The following is a 24,795-nucleotide window of genomic DNA, read 5'->3' as shown; positions in this document are numbered from 1 at the left end:
TATAGTAATCGTTTAGATTGCTGTTAAATATGTAACCATAAAATGTTTAGTTACAATGTTACCACAGGAATAGGTAATTAGTATTTCATAATGGATTAGGGAGGAGTCTGAATCAAGGACTAAGACCCCCCCCCCCCTTCCCCCAGTGAAAAGGTAATATAAAGAGCCTCAACAGAGAGAGAAGTTAAATCCGGTCTGTCCCAAAGACCAGCATGCATCTCTTTGCTCTAATTCTTGGTATTTGGCTTCTACCAAAAGGTGAATTTTTCTTCTTTTTTTGTCACTGTTTTAAAATTGATATAACTTAAAGTGGGAGGTAAAACAAACATTAGCTCTGTCTTTAAAATGGTTTAAGCTCTATGCCTTTTTCAGTGTTTTGTCCAAATTGCATGTTTTAGTTGATGTTGCAGCTTTTTGTCATAGCTGAACAGAGCTTTAGAGTCTTGCTGTAGTTATGACAGAATTTTTAAAATAAATGTGTTACTTTTTTCATTTTTGCACACATTCATACATTATTTGTTGTTTTATTAGGTGACACGCTAACATGTTTTGAATGCACACAAAACAATTCTCGTTGCGATGCAATACAAAGGGACTGTCCTTCAGAGAATCATCAATGTGGTGTATCCAGAGTCATTGTCTATGAAGGTACGACATTAAATCATTCTTAGTGTTTGCTTGTTATGTGCATAGTATAGATTACGTTTATTAACAGTTGCTGTTTGCCTGCAGGTGGATCAAAAGTCCGAGACCTAAACGTGAAGGGTTGTGTTCTGAATGAAGAATGTGGTGAAGGTTCAGGCAATTCTGGATATTTCAACATTTCGGTTAACACCCTATGCTGCAACTCCAACCTCTGCAACACACAGTCTGTCCCTGGTAACACACATTCTGTCCATTGCAATGTATTGGTTTGTCTTAAAGTTATTTACTGTCAGTTTAATATATTTTTACATTAAATGCACGATATATTTAAAGTAGATAAAATCTGGACCAAAAGGGTTAATAAAAACTTTATATAAAAAAAGAAATTAAGCACATATTATTGTAAGCTGCCCAGGTGTTTTGGAATACTTTAACAGCAATAATAAGAAAAAGAATGATGGCTCACCAAAGAAAACTTAATGCATTTAGCAGAAGACATGTTTTTTTTAACTTGTCCTGTCCAACAGCTGACCATTTTATTAACTTTTATCCAAATTGCTATATTCAGATTAATCTAAATTACAGTTTAAAAATCAACTAAATTGTTTGTTAAGAAGTTACAATAAAGCTGTTTATAGGATGAAATTTTGGGGGAAACAGGCAGTGAGGCTCTGATTATCTTTAAAAAATATTATATGTTTTGTTTAGAACCGAGCAAAAAAACTCCAAATGGGAGACAGTGCTTCACCTGTGATGCTCCAGCATGCAACAAAACTTTGGACTGTGTGGGGAACGAAGACTACTGCGGTTTTGGAACAGGTCAGACACATGTTCTTCCTCTATTCTTGACTATTCTGATGGAAAATGATTTTAAAGTGTCTGATGACCTTGTCTTTCAGTTGATGTAGGAGCAACATACACCATAAATGGATGCATCTCGAAGAAGTTGTGCTCTGCCTTAAACGGCTATCTTTCTCAAATTCTAAAAACACAGATTACCTGTGCCAAGGGTAACTTCTGCAACAGTGCTGTCACTGCAAGTGCAGGCCTGCAGCTTGTAGTAGTGGCGTTGGTCTCTTTGACATTGTTTTCTTAAGAGAAAATTCAAACAGTGAATTCTTTGGCACCTCTCTTTTTCATACACAAAGTCTATGAGGCCCTCACCCTTTTCTTCTTTCAACTAATCCTTTGAAGATTCAAAGTTTGGAATCCAAAATGATTATTTTTGATAAACTGACATGTTTTTTTGTTTGTTTCTCTTTTATTTCACCTGTCAGTCACAATTCTGATTAAACTCTTCAAAACTGTGTGTGAATTTAAATATTAAATAAAGTTTCATCTCATCAAGAGGAAAACTAATTTGAGTTTGTGTTTTTTGACTGAAATGTTTTTTTGACTGTCTTGGATGTGTGTTATCATAGTTTGACTGACTTCTTTATACCAGCAAGCGAATAATAGCTGTTTAAATAAAATCCTTTCAGAACACTTTAGGTAAACCTCAAAATCCTAAAGCAATAAATTATACTTTATTAATCTTTTTTACTGTACACCACTAAAGTTTGCTTTTGTTATCAGTTTAAAATATGTTTAAAACAAAAGATAAGCTATACTTTTCATTAGGCTGCATTTTCATTTGTGATTTCCATCATCATGTGCCTTAGCCTCGTTTGTTTCTCCATCACACTTTAGTAGCAGCTCAAAGGACAGACCCCCCATCAGTATCAGAAAACTTCCTACACAGAGATTCAAATGAGTTGGATCCATAAGCGAGGAGGTACCACCACCAAAACAAGGACTATGTATGAAAACTACTGTTAAAGACAATTGTTAACGGGGACACCAAAAATATAATTGATGAAACTAGCAATATAGCTGTTGTAGTGCAATTCACGCTCCTATCACAGTACCAGAACTTACTGTTTATAAAGGCAGACACCATTCATTTATAATTCTTCTCATTTTTAATCTTAATAAAGACACTGAATGTTAAACTGTCATAATTGTCTTTAATGAATGAAGCAATAGAAATGAATGAAAATGGAAGTTATATGTGAAATTTTAATATAAATGTTATTCTATATCTTTGAATAATGTGCTAATTTGGTCAAACCCATCAACAAAATCTGAAAAAAAAAAAAAAAAAAAAGTCAGCTGCACCCACACTGATGTAGCAAGAAAGGCTCCAGTCTTAACAATCATCGGTTTGCTTTTTGTCTGAGCTTAGGAAAACCTAAGCTTAATAGTTATTAAAAAATAACTATTCACACATCTGGAGTTCTCCTTGAAGGTATTGCATAGTGCAATGTCGTTTTTAATTTGTTTTAGTGTGAGGAAAGACTTACGGGTGGGAAATGTGGGATTGGTCCTAAAATCAATATTTCATTTCTCTGATGTTGTCGGGGAATAAGACCACAGGAGCTGTTTCCTGTGCGCTTTTGTTTTGAACTGCTGGAACATGCATGTTTTTTTTACAGTGCATGAGTTTGACAGATGGATTGGAGCAGCATCTACTGCTGTGGGGTTGTTGTACAGCTCTCTCGAGGTAAAAAAGGAACTGGGTCAGAGAGCAAAGCTCTCAATTTACCGGCCAATCTTTGTTCCAACATTCATTTGTAACCATGACTGAAAGAGAGAGGTCCTGGATACATTCAGCAGAGGAAATTTTGCAGGGTGGCTGGGTGCTCCCTCAGAGATAGGAAGAGGAGCTTTGGTCACCCGGATGGAGCTTGGAGCAGAACCAGGGCTCTGTCAGAGAGGAGCCAGCTGACAGCTGGCCTGTGAGCACCAAGGAGGACCCGGAAGAAACTCCTGGAGAGAGAGTTGGGTTTGATCATCCTTGCCTAGACTTGGCCCCAAATGACGGGGAGAAAATGGATAGGTGGATGAATCGATTGATGGCATCCCTGAGAGCACACTGCAGTGCAGCCCTCCCTACTTGAAGAGACCAAGTAATATTCTACCAGTACAGCGATGTGGGTGTGGCTGACTTTTATTGATTAGTTTAGTTTTAATTCTAAGTTAATAAAAAAAATGCAATACATTTTTAAAAAGATGGTTTAATCTGAAAAATTTCAAACATGTTTTTAAAGTTGTCAAAGAAAGACTCTGCTCTCCCTTTAAGAACCACAAAGTACTCTGCACCAAACCTGGAACACACACAATGTTTGATGAGTCGAGTGTAAACAGTAAGTGGAAATGCAGCTTACATAAGCAGCTTAAAGTAAGTTTCAACCTTCTTTAAAATATATTTTAAACTAAAAACAAAAGTAAACTTTAGTACAAACGTTTGTTCAACAATATGCAATTGCTGTGGAGATTTAAGGAGTAACCTGTTTTTCGGAGAACAATGTTTTTTTTTTGCATAGTTTGACCAGAGATGTGACTTATACATGATTTTTTTTCTTTTTAAACGAATAGGCTCAGATATTTATAGTTTTTCCACAAATAGCCACTAGAGGGTACAGTAGTATTTGTTACTGACAGCAACACAGAAGAAGAAACACCGCTCAGTCTGATCAGTGGAGTCCAGAACAATCATTGGAAGAGAATAACATGGTTCTCCTCCAAAACTTTAATATTTTTATTATTTGCATCAATACAATGTTGTTCTTGTTTTTATCGTTTCCTTCTTTAGGCCAGTGCTGAGAGCCAAGTCTGTCCAGTTTTGTTTCTGCGTAGGTTTTAATTCACTTAAGAGCTGAAAATGTCTGCTCGACAGATGCAGTGGACACAGGGATGGTCAGCGCCAAACCCACAAATCTGTACAGCTGTTCATGCTCTCACTCAGCTTTCACTCAGATTTTCTTGCAAAATCATCTATGGCGTACATTACATCATTTTAACTGAGACAGATCAAAAAGTGCTCCGCGGTTCTGTTCTGTGTCAAACTGGGCAAGGCTGCATGTGTCTTCCTGAAACTTCTGTCCAATCAGAAGGTGATAAGGTTGCTAGAAGGCCCTGCTGACACCAACTCAAAATCTGATTCGTTGAAAGAAATGAATGACCGACAAGAAATTCACAATGGATACCAAAGGCCTCTTTAGCTTTGGCCCTCCCTGGCTATGGAAGCGAATCTGTAGCATAAATAAAAAGCAAAGTCAAAACCAGAAATGCTTTTTCACTTTCAAAATGAAGCTGCATTTTTTGACTCAAAAGTAAAATGAAAAAGCAATCCACCTAAATGCTTTTTCATTTCCTTCCTCAACACAGCTTATTCTGTCACTTAATTAAAATTAAAATGAAAATGGTATTTGACATTTCATTTTCAAGACGTTCTCTGGTAAATGTGTAGCAAAATTCATTTAGAAATGTCTAATTTGACATTTAAAATGGATTAATAGAAATGCTTTTTCACTTTCAGAATGAAGCTGCATTTTTTGACTCAAAATTAAAAAGAAAAAGCAATACTTCAAAATGCTTTTTCATTTCCTTCCTCAACCCAGCTTTTTCTGTCACTTAATTAAAATGATAAAGAAAATGGTATTTGACATTTCATTTTAAAAAAGGTCCATGGTAAATGTGTAGCATAATTCATTTAGAAATGTCTAATTTGACAATTAAAATGGATTACCGGAAATGCTTTTTAATTTTCAAAATGAAGCAGTATCAAATGACTCAAAATTAAAATGAAAAAGCAATATTTCAAAATGCTTTTTCATTTTATACTTAAAAAACGCTTATTCTGTGTCATAATTAAAACGAAAATGCAAAGAGGGGATTGCATTTGCATTTTCAAACCCACCCTGGGAAACTTGTCGCAATAATCATTTCTTAAAAGCATTAGCAGAGGGGGGGCGGGGCGATGACGTCACTGCTTTCTCCGTGTGTCCGGCCGCTGACAGACACACACAGACACACCAGGAGACGGATTTGTGATGGTTGTGAACTTCTGATGAGTTTACACAGCTTCCCAGGACTACATAACAGCATGTCCGCCATCTTCTGTCGTCCTCCTGACGCACCGCGGACAAGCTTTTTTCTTCGGACCGCCAGCTGCCTTCGCATAGCGGAGCGCGAAGCTCCGATGATCGCTGAAGGAGGCGGAAATGCTGCTACGATCTGAGAAACCATCATATGGATTTGTGTTTCCAGTGGTGTCCAGAACAAAAATAAAGACTGATGTAATTCCCACATATTTACACATTTATTTGCAGCCTCGCGCTGAATTAGCTGTTTGATGACAGCTGGAGCCCCATCAACAGATAGCAGATTGCTCCATGCTAAAGGTTTCCTGCTTGGACCAAAAACACTCACTCAGCGCGAAGCTGCAGGAGATTATCTTCATAATGTGCTTTTATCACACAGTTAAGACTATATTTAAGGGCCTGCTCTGCTCGATCATATATTTTTAAATCCGTGCAGTCAGACGACACTGAAGTTTGGTTACGATTCACAGCTTCTGATTGGCGAGGGAGCTAAAGGAACATTCCGCTGCATTTTTCACATTAAGATCACCTAAAACCGGGTCCTGCTCACAAACCGCTGGACCTGGCCTGCTCAAACCTGGATCTTAATAAATCAAACAGCAAATTCCGCGCGAAGCTGGAAATAAATGTGTAAATATGTGGGAATTACACACGCATTCATATAGTTGTATTTTCAGATACTTTCACATTTCTGTCTGTTTGTGTCTCATTACATTGCATTGAAGACACGGAGGATGTTTAGAGATCAGATTTATGTATTTTAGAAAGCACAAAACTATTGGTAATCACGTTCATTCACATGATCCTACACTCTCCGTCCATCTTGCTGGAAAAGCCGCTTTCTGCCGAGACTACACTATGAACGTTATTCATAAATAAAATACTTCTACAAATATCCAATGGCATTGGATATCATTGGTTGCAGAGATAGCTTAGTGGAAAAGTCATGGTGTAGACATCCTGGGTCCAAGACCAGCGAATTACATTTTTTTTCCTATTTATTTTGCTATGTGTTTTGCTGTGTCAAGCACTCCTCACAGAAAACGTAACTCGTTGTGTTGTTTTATGTTTTTTTTTTTTTTTTATCATCATTAACAACATTATTTTGTTTTACGTTTTTTCATTATTTCCACAATGAAGTGTTACAAGGAGCTTAGTTGAAGCATATGATATATGTCCAGTCCGCCACCAGATGCCGCTGTTCTGTGTGGTTTCAAAGCCCTGAATGGTTGGTTAATTTTTCCGGCACAATTACATGAAACCCTAGGAAAGCTTCATGGGGCTTCTATTCCCATCCCTACTGGAGAGTGTGGGAGGTTTGTGGACAGGTAAGACAGGTACCAGACTTGGTTGGTGCCACCTCTTGTATGTTTTGATACCTTTTTTGTAGATAAGTCAGTGAGACTTTTGTTTTCTTGTTTCTGTTTTAGAGCTGTGATAGCAAGGCTGTGTTTTCTTCTATTTATTTCGTTCCTTTGGTCCAACCTTGGTCGCTACCTTCCCTCCTCCTTTTTTTCAATAAAAACATTAAAAGTCATCCATTATGTGTTTTATGTTGCATACCCTCCAGGGGGTATTCCAGAAAGCAGGTTATGCTAGCTCCCACGGTAAGTTTGAGGCTAAGGAAGTTGATAACCTCAGGTTTCGGTTCCAGAAATGGAGGTATGTTTCAGGATATGTCAAGTTGCCAATGTAACTCATGCTATGAACATAACCTGGTCTGTTGCAGGTTTAGTTGAAGGTTTCTTTGTTTTCAGAGAGGTGAAACAGCATGGCGTGTCCATTTGAAGATGATTTAGTGGATGAAGAAGCTCAGATAATACTTTTTCCACCATGAGATGGTGATAAGACCACATATGGATGTTGGAAAGATAAACTTTTTTACTTTGATCTAACTTTATTATTTGCTTCAGTCAAGATAAATCATTTTTTTTGTTAAGTCAACTTAAAAATAACATGTAGTTTTCAGACAGTTATTTTACTTTCATTGAAATTAATTCAATTAAGTAGGTGTAACTTTGGTGCTGCTGTTAGATCGGCACCGCAAGGAAATGTGGGATACCATCCCTTTGCCTGTCTGGACGGATTTGGGTTTAAGTGTGGGTTTTTGACCAAATGTGTTTAGTTTTTTAGCTGTTTTACTGTGTTTTGCCGAGTTATTTTGTCCTACCATGCTTACGTCTCTGCACCATGAGTGAGAGTGAAGGAGAAGATGATGAGTTTCTGCAGCACCCCTACAAAGGATTGTTATAATGACATTGATGGTAAGTTCTTTAATGAATTTATGTACTCCGTGAATTTTTTTCCGGCCTATTTATTGTTATAAAATGAGAATATCTGTGGTTCTGCACTCCTGTCCAGGCTCTCTGGCAGCAGGTATGTGCCGATTTATCGGTCTGGCTTAAGGTTTCAATCACTGCCTCACCGTCACTTTGTGTGCTTGGTGACATGAGTGCCATCGATATAGAAGAAGGATTAGCATCTATCATTTTCATAACTCTTTGTATTGCCAAAAAAACTATTTTAATAAATTGGAAAAACAAGAAAAATATAAACATAAGTCAACACAGAAATCTGCTGTTTGATCATATCAGCTTGGAAAAAATGTCAGCCCAAAGCTCAAGTAACCTTGAAAGAATTCAGTCTCTCTGGTCTCCTGTGGTTGACTCCATGACTTAGGGGGTGGGGGGCTTGGTCGTCGCTGCTCCTTGCCCCTCTGCTGTGGTTTGGGGTGGGGGTCGGGGCTTCCGGTGCCTGGCGGGGGCGGTGGGGGGCTCCGTTGGTCGGGGGGTTGGGTCCGGTGCCTGGGTGGGGCGGGCTGGGGCGCTGCGTGGTCCTCTGGGCTTGGGTGTGGGGGTGCGTGGTTGGGGGGTGGGGTGGTGGTCTGGCTTGGCTTGGGGGGGTGGTCCCTTTGCCTGTGCTGGGGGGGGTTGGCGGGGGGCCCTGCTCGGGGGGGGGGGGGGGGGGGGGGGGCCGGCGCCGCCGGATGGGCTGCCCATCTGCACCTGGGGCTGGGATCGGCCCTTCCCTGGCTCTGGGACGGGACGGGACAACCCTCTCGGGGCCCCCGGTCGCTCTGGGTGTCACCCGCTTCGGCTGCGGGGTCTGGGGTGGGGTGGGGTGGGGGGCTTGTCGGCCCTGTCCTGTTGGGGGGCGTTCTGGGGGGGAGGGGGGGCCCATTATTGGTACGGGTCGGGGGGGCTAGCGGGTCGGGGTCTCCGCTGAGGCAATCGGTGGTTGCCTCGGCCGGTTGGCCTCCTCGGTCCCGTCGAGGCCTGACCAGAGCTCCTCTAGGGCCGGCGTCTGGGGGTGGGGGCCTGGGCTTGCTCCGGGGGGGGCGACGCTTTCTGGCTCCTCTCTCTGTGTGTGGGGTGGGTGGTGCCGGGCCTGGGGTGTCGGCGCCTCCGGGGGTGGGGCCCCTGGGCTGGGTGGCCCTGGCCCCTTTGCTGGGGGGGGGGGCTGGGGGACGGCTGTTTGACCACCAGGGGACAGTCTACCAGCTGTCCCCAACTTACCCCCTTCCTCATATAACCTCATATTAGGGTGAGGGGGTGGGGGGCCTAGCCTGCGATGCGCCTTGGGGGGGGGCTACTTGGCAGTGGCCCCCCTCCTATGGTTGCCGTATGGAGTGGGCCCCCCCTCTTTCTGTTTTATTTGCACCTTAGACATGTAGGGTCCTTGGTAGGGGGGGGTGCTTGGACATCACTGCAAGCAAGCAGCAGATGTCCTCCTGGCACCCTACCCGCCAATTTTAACCGCACCTTAGACATTTAGGGCCCCTTGGTGTGGAGGGTGAGGGGACATCACTGTGAGTAATCAGGAGATGTCCCCTTAGTGCCCTACTCGCCAATTTTAACTGCACTCCCCTTAGTACACACACCCCTCCCCCTTCAATATATACACTCAAACATAAACACACACACATGCACACAAACACCCTCTCAAACACCCATACACGCACTCACATTTTACAAGGAAGGTGGGACCTGGGTCCATCTGTCCCCTACCCCTTCCCTGGTGGGGGGTGTGGGCCCCTTGGCGATGGCGGCCGTGTCCCTTGGGTGCCGGCTCCCTGGGCCCGGCGGTGCTCTCTCCGCACGGTGGGGGGGTTCATATTACACCTGAACCGGGGGTGTTCGTGTTCTGGTCCTTGCCCCTGGGCGCTGGGCCCCGCCAAACTTCCAACATGGCCGAGCCTGGTCAGGCCATATTTATAACACCCCTTGTGGGCCACCCTTTTTTCCCCGGGGTTCCCCCCTCCTGGGCGGGGGCGGCGGGCCCCTGCCTTGCTCCTACCTGGACCAACCGTGGGCCGGGTGGGTGGCTGCCTGGGGTGCGGAGCGGGTCTCCCTTGGGGGGTCCTGGCTCGTACCTGGGGTCGTGGCGGGGGGATGCCCGGAACTCCTGGGTGGTGGTGGGGTGCTCGTCTGGGGCTGTGGGCGTCCCTCTCCGGTGGGGCCCTGCGTTGGGCTCTTCCGGCGCGGCGGGGGGGCTGCTTTCCTGGCTGGGCTGGGGCGGCGCTCTCTTTCCCTCCGCGCCTCCCTGCTCTCTGGCTCTGGGGGCCTCGCGGCGGTCCTGCTGGCCCTGGCCTGGGTGGCGGTCTTGGTCGCTCGGGGGGCGGTTGTTCCCTGCCTGTTCCCGTGTGGCGTTGGGGGAATTCCGGCTGCCGCTGCTGCTGCGGCGGGGGTCGGGGTGTGGGGGTGGCTGGGCGCTCCTCCTCCTTCTTTTCACATTCCACCATCCATTTTAGAAGAACATAAACACTCACTTGAGCACAGGTGTTAGCTCACCTTTGCACTAATAGTTTGCATGATTGAATGAATGAAAGATTTCACACTAGTTTAAAGGCATAGGTATGCGTTCGTTAACACTATCTGTTTTGTGTACATGTTGACATGTGAACATTTTTTGCAGCTAGCAGGTGTGTTGATAATATTTGAGCGTGTGTGAACAGGCCCCGCCCTTTTTGTACTACATTTGAACTGTACCGTAATGATAAACAACCAGTAAACCTGTCTGCTCTATGCTGCTTCATGGTCTTACCCCCCTTCCCCTCCTATTATCACCCTCCTACCCCCCCCCCCCCCTCTCTCTAACGTCCCTCTCTCTTTTTCCCCTCTTTCCTTTTCCGTCCGGTCCAACACCAAAGATTTTCAAACATGATTGAAACTAATAAAGTTTGGCCTCAATTACAAAAGGGGTTTATTCAGAAATACCTTTGGTTTGTCTGAAGATTAATAACCCCTCTTGTTAAAATAAAATATGTCCAACACAAGAGGCCCTCAGCTATCATCTGTTTGCCTAGCTGTTGGACAGGACAAGTTTAAAAAAAAAAAAGAAAGAAAAAAAAAAAGAAAAAAGAAAAAAAAAAAATGAGAATATCTGCCGGCTCAAACTTAGACATATGAGAGTTCAAGAAATATACTTAATTAAGATCTAAAAAATATTAATTGAATTGAAGTGATATGACATTTAGTTAGATAAATGAGTAAATTTGAGTTGTATAAACAATTATTGAGTTTTATAGACGTAAAAAATTAGGTTGAATAAATTTAACTCAATTATTTGTTACCAATAGAAGTAATTCATTTAAGTTGGCAAAATTTAATATGTTATATATATATGCGTCACAAGGAAAATGAAAACAAGATCAGAATCTCGTGCGTTTACTTTGTCTGTTCTTCTACTACAAGCAGAAACTCTTTCTTTTGCTGATGCAGCCGTATTACTTTTTTGATGGTCTTATAATCTTCAATCGCGTCATTAAAATCTCAGACTCCGTCTCACTGAAGTATAGCGCTTTCTTTTTTTTTCACCACACGTTTCAATGGTGACTCCAGAAATTGGCGATCCATTGAGAATGTCTTTATGTACCTGCTGTGCACTAGAGCCCAGCGTGGGACTATTTTATTCATCCCGCCGGCTGAATTTCTGACCAATCCCGCCCGCTCCCGCAACGTATGCGTTACACTCCCGCCCGCACCCGCAATATGTATGTCCACTCCCACCCGCACCCGCAAAACTCATAGAATTTAGTCCCGCACAGTAATAGAGATGCATTGATTTTGTATCGTCTCCCGTCCCGCAGGAAAAAAACACGTATTTGTATTGATATTATTAAAGAGATTCATGTCCCTCCTCCAGCCATATCTTTTCATGCATTCCTCTTTCGTGTAACTTGCAACTTAATTATTAAATATATTTTCACAAATCCTGTTCGGTTAAAAGTGTGCGTGTGTGCGCGCACAAACAGACGGCCTGAAGCGCGCTCTTAGTAAGAGGCGGGGCGGGGCGTTGCACACCCCCAACAACAGGTTAGATGACAGAGGCCATTGGGCGTCTCTACCTGGTGCCTTCACGGAGCTTCAGTACATAAGAATCCAACAGCCGCACAGCCTAACGTAATCCGCTTATATATATATTCATGAGATATTCATGGCAGCACTGATCCAGCAGGGTTTTTTTTAGCCGCCCACTCCCGCCCGCAGCACAATTCAAACCGCCCAATCCCGCTCGACTTGGGTTGGGTCCCGCGGGACCCGGCGGGACCCAATCCCAATGCAGCCCTCTACTGTGCACGTGCATTAACCCAGGGTTACCAAGTCGAGCGTAATTACGCCAACTCATATCCGGTCTTTTGGAACCGACATGCCCAGAGTAAGCAAGTTCAGGCGGATTTCAGCCAGAGTTCAGGGTTAAACTCAGGGTAGTTTAAACATGCTTCCTGGAATACCCCCCAGGCCTGGACCTGTATGTTTGTGGACGTAACATAATTGGGGTCTCATCCGGGATTTCCTTTACCTATGATAATTGACACAAATTTTCATTTTTTCACACAAGGTTTGATTTAAAGGACTTTGTTGATCACCCTAGCCATCTTAAAGTGGATTTATGTCATAAGGATGATCTTTTGCTTCTTGCTACTCATTTTGGCAATAGCGTGTCTAAGCATAGCCTTAAAAGAGAAATAAAAAACCATGTGGTGTGGAAGTTGATACAGATAGCTGTTCTGGGAGAACCTATGTATGCTGATAATACTGTTATGGAGAGGCTGTTTCTCTTTCAGACGTGAAGAGAATAGAATAATGCTTTATGGCCAAAACACCTAGATTAAGAATGCAGGACAAGAACAATGACAAAGAGAATCCTAGCCATATACATCATAAAAAAACATTACAAAACATATATTACAATACATTTAAAGTGTTCAGAGACAGACAATTTTTTTTTATGTGTATGGCTTTTTTGTTTATGGTATTAGAAATGTTAAGTAAATAAGATTCGAATTACTTATTTATTAAAGGGGGGGGGATTATGATGTGGCAAATTTTTAATTGTGAATATGAGGCCTAACAAATAAAATAAATAGATTAATTGCCAATTTTGTTTTTGATTTTGGGTTCCTTTTTAAAGGCCAAATATTGAAATTTATTAAACGTGTACATCCTTTCCAAACCATTTTCGTAATATTACTGTTCCAAAATAGATGACTGATGGTTTCTGGGTGTTCTTTACAGAGAGTGCAATTGTCTTATATCTGAACATGTACTGATAAGTGGGATAGATTCTGTGTAGAAATTTGAAAGAGACATCTTTCATCTTATTATAAATTAATAATTTATATTTTTTTCCATGATAAGTCAGGAATACATTTTCTTCAATAGAAGACAGCAGAGGCAACAGAAAAAACATTTTATTGAATGAAACAAGGCACGTTTGACTTTGTTATTTTTCTGGGTAAAGTTGAAACAGAATCATTCAACAGTGGTCTGTCTGAGAGTTAAGTAGGAAACATTTTCATCAATTACATTATTTACTGGAAGGAGTTCACATTTGCTAAGATTGAGATGTAGACATGAGACACGAGAGAAAAACTGTATGAGATTCACGCACGGCACAGCAAATTTGACTGCAGTCTCTTAAGGAAAGAGTAACGTCATCAGCTAGATGACTAATTAGAATGTCTTTATTAAAAACTGAGATGCCTTTTAATTGATGTATAGTAAAATCATCAGCAAGGATTTGAGTGACTAGTAGGAAAAGATAAGGTGAGTTTGAACATCTCTGTCTCATTACTCCAGTGAAATTGAATCTAGGGGAGGTACCATTTTTCAGGTTGATAGAGTAGTTAGTGTTATTATAGTGTTTTCACTGTATTACAGAAGAAGGAGCCAAAACGAATTTATGAAAACAGCTGAAGATAAAGTTGTGATTAACAGAGTCAAGAGCTTTATCAGAAACCAAATGTGAGTTGTCAGGACTCAGGCTGTTGTCTCTCCTTCTGACCACCAGAGGGAGCCATCCCCTGAATATTGACTCGATTGTCACCAGCACTACATCTCCCATCAGCCTCTTTTGACTTTTATCTGCCTTGCCTATGCCAAGATTGTTTGCCATTTGGCTATTTAGCTTCTTATTTTTTTTCTACTTAGCTTCTATTTAGCTTCTTGACCACTATCTTGAGCCCTGGTTCTGTTTGCCAATAAACCCAGTTTCAGATGTATCCAAATGCCTCCACCTGTTCATTACATGAGTAATCTTGACCATCAAAAACACATTAAATCAAATCAAGCTTTATTGATTTAGCACGTTTACAACTCAGGGCACTCTTAGTGTTTTGCATAAAAATATAATCAAGTTTAAAAACAAAAGGCCAAGACAAACAAATGTTTTGTTTAAAACCCACACTACATAACTCACAACATAACTCACAACACAATAACTCAGAACACAACACATCAACTCAAAATGGAAGTATACCTGCAATGGAAGTTGCAGTGTTATTTTTTTATTTTTTTATTTAACCTTTATTTAACCAGGAAAGTCCCATTGAGATTAAAAACCTCTTTTCCAAGGCAGTCCTGGCCAAGAGGCAGCACATTTCAAAAAAAAAAAAATACATAAAAACTAAAAAACTTAAAACCACATACATCATAAAAAGCAGTTGCACATTATTGTTTCAGTCTCTGATGCTTTGAGCTTGTTCTTAGAAACATTTAAAGATTCCAGTTCAGTTAGTTTCGTCTTTCTGCAGCATATTCCAAGCAAAAGGAGCAGATTGGACAAAGGCTTTTTCCCCCAGCTCTGTGGTGGCAAATGTTATACTGAAAATTCCACTGGGCTGGCACCCCCCACAGGATGCCACGGGGGACGCGGTCGAACGCCTTCTCCAAATCCACAAAACACATATGGACTGGATGAGCGAACTCCCACAAAACCTCCAGCACCCTAGATAGGGTGTAGAGCTGGTCCACTGTTCCACGACCAGGACGGAAACCGCACTGTTGTTCCTGAATCCGAGGTTCGACTATCGGACGGACTCTCCTCTCCAGTACCCTGGCATAGACTTTCCCAGGGAGGCTGAGGAGTGTAATTCCCCTATGGTTGGAACACACTCGAAGTACTCCTTCCACCGCCCGACAATGTCCCCAGTCGAAGTCAACAGCTCCCCACCTGCACTGAAAACGGTGCCTGTGGAGAACTGATTTCCCCTCCTGAGTCGTCGGATGGTTTGCCAGAATTTCTTCGAGGCCAACCGATAGTCCTTCTCCATGGCCTCACCGAACTCCTCCCAGGACCGAGTTTTCGCCTCCACAACAGTCCGGGCCGCAGCTCGCTTAGACTGCCGGTACCTGTCAGCTGCCTCTGGAGTCCCGCAGGCCAGCCAGGCCTGGTAGGACTCCTTCTTCAGCTTGACGGCATCCCTTACTTCCGGTGTCCACCACCGGGTTCTGGGGTTACCGCCGCGACAGGCACCAGAGACCTTGCGACCACAGCTCCGAGCAGCAGCAGAGACAATGGAGGTGGAAAACATGGTCCACTCGGACTCAATGTCCCCAACCTCCCCCGGTACCTGTTTGAAGTTCTCCCGGATGTGGGAGTTAAAGACTTCCCTGACGGAGGGCTCAGCCAGACGTTCCCAGCAGACCCTCACAGTACGTTTGGGTCTTCCAAGTCTTTCCGGCCTCCTTCCCCGCCAGCGAATCCAACTCACCACCAGGTAGTGATCGGTGGAAAGCTCCGCCCCTCTCTTCACCCGAGTGTCCAAGACACAGGGCCGAAGGTCACCTGAAACAACTACAAAGTCGATCATTGACCTCCTGCCTAGGGCGTCCTGATGCCAGGTGTACTGATGGACACCCTTGTGCTTGAACATGGTGTTCGTTATGGACAAACTATGACGAGCACAGAAGTCCAATAACAAAACACCACTCGGGTTCAGATCAGGGGGGGCGTTCCTACCAATCACACCCCTCCAGGTGCCACTGTCATTGCCCACGTGGGCATTGAAGTCCCCCAGGAAGACAATGGAGTCCCCCGTTGGGGCACTTTCCAGTACCCCTTCGAGAGACACCAAGAAGGCCTGTTACTCCGAACTGCTGTTCGGCCCGTAAGCCGAAACCACAGTTAGAGACCTGTCCCCCACCCGGAGGCGGAGGGACATGACCCTCTCGTCCACCGGGGTGAACTCCAACACTTGGCGGCTGAGCTGGGGGCTCACGGGTAAGCCTACGCCAGCCCGCCGCCTCTCACCTTGGGCAACTCCAGATTGGTAGAGAGTCCGACCCCTCTCTAAGGACTGAGTTTCAGAGCCCAGGCTATGTGTGGAGGTGAGCCCGACTATATCTAGACGGTATCTCTCAACCTCTCGCACCAGCTCAGGCTCCTTCCCTCCCAGAGAGGTGACATTCCATGTCCCAAAAGCCAGGTTCCATGATCGGGGTTTGGACCGCCGAGGCACCCGCCCTCGACTGCCACCCAAACCACATTGCACCGGCCCCTTTTGAGGTCTCCTACGGGTGGTGGGCCCATGGGAGAGTGGTCCCACGTCGCTCCTTCGGGCTGTGCCCGACCGGGGCCCGTGGGAAGAGCCCCGGCCACCAGGCGCTCGCCTGCGAGCCCCGACCCTGGGCCTGGCTCCAGAGTGGGGCCCCGGTGACGCCAATCCGGGCGACGTAATCGGGTCCTCGTTGTTTCTTTTCATCAGGGGTTTCTGAACCGCTCTTTGTCTGGCTCGTCACCCAGGACCTGTCTGCCATGGGAGACCCTACCAGGGGCTTAAGCCCCAGACAGCTTAGCTCCTGGGATCACCCGAGCTCTCAAACTCCCCCACCCTCCATAGTCTATCAAAAGAAAATCTATTCTAGAATAGTAGTGATGGACGGGAGAGAAAAAAGAATATTTTTTTAAGTTTGGTGACAACGTGATCAAACATTTTATATTTTTCCGTAAATGTTTTTATAGTTTTTTTTTATTTTGAGATGGCAGATAATTTTTGTGATGATTTATCAATAATTGGATCCAAAACCAGATTGAAGTCTCCTCCAATAATCAACTTATGAGAATTCATATTTGGAAGTAATGAAAAAAAAGTGTTTATAAAATTCTCATCATCAATATTGGGAGCATAGATATTGGCTAAAGTAACATAATCATTATGTAATTTTCCAGCAATCATAACATACCACCCATGAGTGTCTGATACTACAGTAGAGGGAATAAAAAGGGATAGATTTTCTGATAATTATTGCTACTCCTCTGCTCTTAGCTGTAAAGTTGGAATGAAAAGTTTGTCCTATCCATTTTGCACTTAAATATTTATTTTCTCTTTCTCTTAAATGAGTTTCTTGTAAAAACCCAATGTCAGTTCCTAATTTTCTTAGATGTGTCAAAACCTTTCCCCGTTTTACTGATCCATTTAATCCTTTTTAATTCCACGACACCCATTTCACCCCCCTTTCTACAGTAAAACCTGTTCTGTTATTAGTAGACATTTAGATTGTAAGGACAAAAAGAACACATTTTCAGTATTTTACAGACAACCTCTATTAATAAGAATATTCTGATTAAGTGCAGGTGAAAATATAAACAAAACAAGAAAACACACTGTTCCTTCTCTGAACTCTTTAAACAAGTAGTTCCAACAGAACCTAACCAAAGAGTGCAACTGCAAAGAGAAAAATCTGAGTATATAGACTCAGAGAAGTAAGAGAATATATGACTTACCACTAAGCTCCTGTGAACAACATAACTTTATAATAAACTTAATATTTACTTCCCAGCTCATAAAAAGTTTTTGACTGGCTTGACTCTGGCAGAATTTCAGCTCTCCTCTTGTGGGCACAGGGAATTGGACCTGATGAATCTTTCCGCAGATGGTGGATCTTTGAAGACGTGTCGCATGCCATCTACTGTTACCACAAGCCTGGCTGGAAACTGCATGCTGTATGGGATTCCCGCGCTGCGGAGCATTGCCTTCACCTGGTTAAACGCTGCTCGTTGTCGTCCAACCTCCGGGCTCACGTCTGGAAAGATGTGAACTGGAGATCCTTCTAAGCTTAATTGCCCGGGACAGAGACATAATTTTCTCAGAGAGGTAGTGGAGCCGGCAAATATGGCACGTGGTTTTTCTCCTATGCGTGGTTTTGGTGCGAGGCTTCTGTGAGCTTTATCAATCCGAATAGCCCGGTTGAAATTATGTTCTCCAAGCACTTCCCCGAGAAATCTGGCCACAAACCTATTTGCATCATTTGCTTCAATGCCTTCTGCGATCCCAGTAATTCTAATGTTCTGCCTGCGGCTGTTCTCCAAGTCAGAGCATTTGTCCGTCAGCCTCTTATTATCATCTACCAGCACTTGATATGATTTTCAAGGGCCACCACTCTGTCAGACATGTCATTTAAAGACTTTTTCATGTCATCTTGTGTTTTTGCAGTTTCTTTCTGTGCTGCTGTTAGTTTGTCTGCCCGGCCTGCAAATTCAGCTTGGATAGTTTCCATGTTGCTTTCAGTCTGACATCTCCAGGAAGCAATATCTTCGCATATTTCCTTGCAGTGGATTTCTATTTGGGCTTTAATATCACTTTTCATATCTTCTCTGTATATTTCAAACTGATTTTTCAGCTCAGCACGCAGAAATTGTCCCTGCGTCCTTCACGAGGGCGCGGCCAGTGTTAGCTGTATTGCTTTTCGCCTCAGATGAAGACTGTGCGCCCGCCTATATTGTCATCTGCGTATATTTCTTTCCTTTCCTTGTGACCATTTTTAAGTTCCAGTCACGTAGTAGCCTGCTTACTAGATGAGTGTAACTCTGGGAAGTATAATAAATTTTAATCAAGCTCGGAGCTGGTCCTGCTTACTCCATGCAGACATGAAGCGGAAGACCGAGTTGTAATTACGACAGGGCCTTCTTTCAAAAGAGATTTCAGCTCAATCATCTCCAGTTCGCTCGTTGCCTCATCAGTTGTGCAAGCAGTGTCACGTTCTGCTCTTTTTTTCATTTTGATTGCAGCCTTCTGCTGTGAGCTGAGAAGGAAAGTGGGACAGATTGCCGTTTTGAATGTGCACTTTAAAAAGCTTCAAATTGTTAATAAAGGAGACAATTTGTGTCAGATCAGAAGGAGTTTTTAATTTTCTCCGGGATATGTTTTGTTCTTTTTACTGCTTCCAAAAGCTCCTAATAATAAACATAGTGACTTGCCATTCTGTTCAGTAAAAAAGTAAAAATCTTCTGATTCTTCCAGAAACGTCCTGTGTTTATCTCTATACTCTGAATTTAACCATTTTGACCATGAGGGTAACAGTCTGAACGCACATCAAATGTTTAGTAATTTTTCCAGCATTGGGCATAACCCGCCCAACTTATTGGCGGTCACTTATGTGTCGGGAGCAGCATCAAAACACACACACTGCCAAATTACTTTCATTATTATTTATTATTAATACCCTCTGATGGATTTGAGTGTGGTTTAAGAGGGAAAAAACTATTAAATGAGGCACAGTACATAGATGTGCGCCTGCACCCCTGCATTAGATAGTGTGTTCCCTTTGTGTCGCTGTACTCGAACGGGATCAGCCCTACGGTAAATGGTGCTGGGTCACACATAGTAAGTCTGCTGAATATGGAAAGAAAGGTGGAGAAAGTGGGGGATACAATACTGATTTGAATAAGTTATTATTTTAAGCTGTAACAAGTACACAGGATCTGCTGGAAAGACAAATATATTACATGTGTATCAAAGGTAAAATTCTGACACGAAGATGAGTGGAAGACATCTGTCCATCAACATATTGTGAGTTAGGAGGGGGGATGAAGCAGACAGGGAGCAGTGTGGCAGTGTGCACGTGCACATGGGGGTGGAGATACATGCATGTGCCGAAGTGAACCGTGTGTTCATAAGGGGCACCAGATCCTTCCCAGCCCGACCAGCCAGACCAGGAGAGGGGAGGAGAGATCACCAGGCCAGGAGTCCCCCCTTGCGACGTGACCCAAGCAGCCCGGGAGGGGGGGAGGAGGGGACTGACCACCCATCCGGTCAGGCGCAGAGAAATCCCCCTACAGGGGCCCCCACGGCGCCGAGAGGCATAGGCGAACCTGGCGTCTGGGCCCCCAGGCCACAGGACAGGACTGCTTAGCCGTACCAGGCAGCAGCCATGGGGGCCACCGGGCGCCGGACACCGAGAAGTGGGCCAAGGATGAGGCCAGGGCCCCGAGAACCCATGAGCCGCCCACCACCCAACCAGCACCCCGTCTTCGCAAGCCAGCCCCGGCACTCGACCCGAGCAACCCAGAGATCGCCGCTCACCCACAACTCCCCCTCCCCATAACCCTACCCTCTAAAACCCTCCTCACCTGCCACATTATCCCATCCTTCACCCCATACCCCCCTAATGCCCTCCCCACTCTGTGATAGGGAGGGAGAGCCCCAGAGGATCCCAGCGAGCCAGCCCCCAGGTCCGTCTCACCTATGCACTTTTGCACACATACTCACAATCTTCTGGTTGCCCCCCACCCCCCGTCGCCACGCAGTAACCCCCTCTGGCCGACCGACCCCCCAGCGCCGCACGCCCTACCACGACCCCAGCCGACAGGGTACCCACAAGCCCAGCCGCCCTGAGAGGACCAGGCGGGAGAAGACCAGCCGCCCTTCCCCGACCCCACCCATGTATGGTGGTGTGGGTGTGATGTGTGTGTGCTGTAGGTAAAATAGGAGGTCTCCAGTGTGGGGGGCCCCACAGCTGCCAAGCCGCAGAGCCCCCCCCCCACTCCTGGGTCCCTCTGTGTGTGGTGTGTATTAGCTGTGTGTGTCCTGCTAACATGCAGTGTGTGGGTCTAAAGTGGAAGTTAAAATTGTGAAAGATGAGCACGGATGTTTCACCGTGCCCTCCTCCACCAGACCATCCCCACAAAGCCCTAGATGAATCAGGGTGTCTAATATGCAAGTAAAAGCGGGATGGAGGGCGGGTGCCGACACAACCCAGAGAGAGACACCCCCAGTCAGCCCCGGCAGCATGTCCCACCCAACCAGTTCCTGGAGCTATATGTGCCTGTGTGCAACATTTATTTGGGTGGGAGCGGGAAGGAGCAGGCGGATGGGCACAACCGGGGAAGCCGGTCGCGGTAGGCGCCCCCCCCTCCCAGGGTGGCCAGGCAGTCAGGAGGCGGCAAGCCAGCCGCAGATAGAGGCCAGAGCCGCGCCAGCGCTGAGAGACAGTCAGCAAGGAAGGGGCCCGGTGCCAATCCCAAGGGGCAGGAGGTCCAGCCCAACCATTCATGCCCTGACATCCCTGAGAACTAGCACACACACCCCACCCCCCCAGGACGCTCTCCCCCCTAAAAAATAAATGGAGAACCCAAATAGATACAAAATAATAATAATAATAATAATAATAATAAAATGAAATAAAATGTTAAAACAAAAATAACACCCAAGGAAACCCTTTTACCCCTGCTGTGAATGCATTGTCGACCTCCGGAAGGCCAGGCCATGCGCCAAACTACTGGCCACGGGCGAAACACCCGCCGTGGGCAGCCGACGCCAGGCCCCAGAACCCCGCACTGCCTGCCCTGCACCCAGAAGGCACCAGCCCAGGAATCCCTGCCAAGTTGCCGGCAGAGTGCCCCCCCCCACCCCCAAGCAACCAGAGCCCAGAGGCCGGGAGAACAGCAGACCCGTTTGTTTGAAGAATTTTTTATAAAGGTTATTTTCTTTTTAGAAGCATTTTGTAAACCAGTAGTTAAACAAGGGCTTCTGGCAAATTTGTTCTGGAATTTATAAATCGAAAAGTTCTCATTCAATTATATCCATCATGTTGACTTGTACCTGTCTCAGCACTTCGAGTGGGTCCAGAATTTGTCCACGAAAGGTCTTCATAGCTCTAACCTCCTCCAGCACAAAATCAAGCAACTTCTTGATATCCTCAGTTTTCTCCAACACCAGGTTTTTTTCGGGGACATGTTTAGGAATTGCTTTGTGCAATATTTATCCGTTTTTGCAGTAAATAGAGTTAAAAAGTGCAGCTTCTCTATGACTTTGTGGCGTCTTCCCCGGGAACCTGAAGAAAAAAATACACTGACCAAAAATATAAACACACAACGACTTTTGTTATTGCTCCCATTTTTTATGGTATGAACTCAAAGATGTGAAACATTTTCCACATCCACAAAATAACCAGTTCTCTGAAATATTGTTCACAAATCTGTCTAAATCTGTGATAGTGAGCACTTCTCCTTTGCCAAGACAATCCATCCCACCTCACAGGTGTGCCATATCAAGATGCTGATTAGACAGTATGATTATTGAACAGGTGTGACTTAGACTGGCCACAAGAAAAGGACACTCTGAAATCTTCAGTTTTGTTTTATTGAGGGGGGCAGGGGACTCAGACAACCAGTCAGTGTCTTGTGTGACCACCATTTGCCTCATGAAGTGCGACAGATCTCCTTCGCATAGAGTTGACCAGGTTCATTCATTCTTATATTGTTTGTTGTTTTATTAGGTGACACTCTGAAGTCTCATGAATGCATACCAGACAATTTGGGGAAGTGCACTGAAACACAAAGAGAATGTCTTTTACAGTCTCATCAATGTGGTGCATCCAGACTCATTGCCTATGCAGGTACATGAAATTAAATCATTCTTTTTGCTTCCTTGTTTTGTGCATAGTATATATTACATTTTGTTTTCCTACAGGTGGTTCAAAAATTATGGACCAAAATGTGAAGAGTTGTGCTCTGCCAGAAGAATGTGGGGAAGCTTCAGTCAATTTTGGGTTGTCCAAAACCTGGATCAACACCCAATGCTGCAACTCCAACCTCTGCAACACTCAGTCTGTTCCTGGTAACACACATTCTGTCCATTGCAATGTATTAGATTTTCTTAAAGATATTCATAGTTACAGTTTTACATATTAATATTCAATGTAATACAACCCTGGATCAAGAGGTTAAAAAACTAAAATATTTAAAGCACATTATTTGATGCTGCACAAGTGTTTTGGAATAGATTCACTGCAATAATAAGCAAAACAATGATGCTTCACTGAAGTAAACTGGGCATGAATGGATGAAGACTGCAGAATCCCGTTCAAACAGAACCGATACAAAGTCAAAAGTCCGTCTGACGAGACAGAGACATCTGATTGGTTAGAATCTAGATCTATCAGCAGGCTGTTTGATGGCAGATATGTCACGCTAAAAGTAAACTTCTGAACGCAAAATCAAAGATCAGGAGAGAGCGAGATGAGACACATTCGTGTTGCAAACGCAAAAATATTTTTGGGAAGAAAGGAAAATTATTTCAAAAGCAAAAAATGTGAATGCAAAAAAATGCTTTAAACATTTTTTTAAAGCAAAAAAATGTTTTGAAAGCAAATATATTATATTTTCATTTGCTACTTGCTACTTTTTTTGCAATGTTTTGGCATATATAGCACTTCATAAGATAGCAGCAATGTCATACATGAAAAGAATAGAAAACACTTCACATTAAAAAGAAGAATCTGGTTTAGGACACAAAATGTAACTCCATGTGAGATTTTCTGGCAGGAACAAAAAAGAGTATTTTATTAACTCTTACACAAATTGCTTTATTCAGATTAATCTAAATTACGTTTTTAAAAATCATTTCAAATGTTAACAAGTTCCAATAAATCTGATTACAAGATGAAATCGGGGGGAAAAGGCTGTGAGGCTCTGATCATCTTCAAACATAATTTCTGTTTTATTTCTGTAGATTCACATGCGAGAAAACTTTAGCCTGTGAGGGGAACGAAGACCACTCCGTTACCGCAACAGGTGAGACACCTGTTCTTCTTCTATTCTTTACTATTCTGAAGGAAAATGATTTTAAAGCTTCTGATAACCTTCTCCCTCAGTTTCTGAAGGAGGAACCACAGCCACCGTAAAGGGATGCATCTCTGAGCTGATGTGCTCTGCCTCAAACAGCTTTCCTTTTCAACTTCTAGGAACAAAGGTTAGCTGTTGCAAGGGTAACTTGTGCAACAGTGCTGTCACTGCAAGTACAGGTCTGCAGCTTGTAGTAGTGGCGTTGGTCTCTTTGGCATTGTTTTCTTAAGAGAGAATTCCATCAGTGAATTATTTGGCACCTCTCTTTTTCATACACAAAGATTATGAGGCCCTCACCCTTTTCTTCTTTCAACGTATCTTTTGAAGATTTATGTTTGAAGATCCAAAATGATTATTATTGAGAACATAAAATATTTTTTTGTGTTTGTTTCTTTTTTATTTCACCTGTCAATTACAATTCTGAGTAAACTTTTCAAAACTGTGTGTGAATATGAAATATGAAATAAAGTTTCATCTCATCGAGAGGAAAACTAATTTGAGGTTGTGCTTTTTGACTGAAATGTTTTTCTGACTGTCTTGGATGTTTGTTATCAAGGTATGACTGACGTCTTTATACCAACAAGTGAATAATAGCATTTTAAATAAAATCCTTTCAGAACCCTTCAGGTCCACCACAAAATCCTAAAGCTATAAATTGTACTTCATTAATCTTTTTTTTTTTTTTGCACTACTACGGTTTCCTTTTGTCTTCAGTTTAAAATATGTTTAAAGAGATAAATAAGTAAAAAAATTTTTTTTAAAGCTGCATTTTCATTTGTGATTTCCATCATGTGTTTTAGCCTTGTTTGTTTTCTCCATTACACTTTAGTAGTACCTCAGGGGACAGGCCCCCCGTCATTATCAAAAGACTTCCTACTTACGGACGGAGTTGGAACCACAAGTTGGAACCACAAGTGAGGAGGTACCACGACCAAAGTAAGGACCATGTATGACAACTTCTACTGTTAAAGACAAAAATACAATTGATGAGACTAGCAATATATCTGGATAAGTGCAATCCCCGCTCCTATCACAGTACCAGAACTTACTGCTTATAACAGCAGACACCATTCATTTTATTCATAATAAAGACACCGAA

The 24,795-nt window shown here is 43.6% G+C and overlaps 1 protein-coding gene across 1 annotated transcript; it reads left to right on the top strand.

Moving 5' to 3' along the window:
* Positions 1–156: 156 nt before the first annotated feature.
* On the top strand, positions 157–24,142 carry LOC105355906 (uncharacterized). The gene is made up of 5 exons (XM_078933140.1): positions 157–258; positions 22,349–22,468; positions 22,543–22,756; positions 23,584–23,645; positions 23,726–24,142. Exons 1-5 carry the CDS (start codon positions 213–215, stop codon positions 23,923–23,925), a joined length of 642 nt encoding a protein of 213 aa, XP_078789266.1. The 5' UTR covers positions 157–212; the 3' UTR covers positions 23,926–24,142.
* Positions 24,143–24,795: the final 653 nt, after the last annotated feature.

Source organism: Oryzias latipes, chromosome 16, assembly GCF_053564925.1.
Source record: "Oryzias latipes strain Hd-rR chromosome 16, Olatipes_Hd-rR_3.1".
NCBI lineage: Eukaryota > Metazoa > Chordata > Actinopteri > Beloniformes > Adrianichthyidae > Oryzias > Oryzias latipes.
Note: the sequence above shows the minus strand (reverse complement) of the source record. Positions and strands in the feature narration are given on the sequence as shown.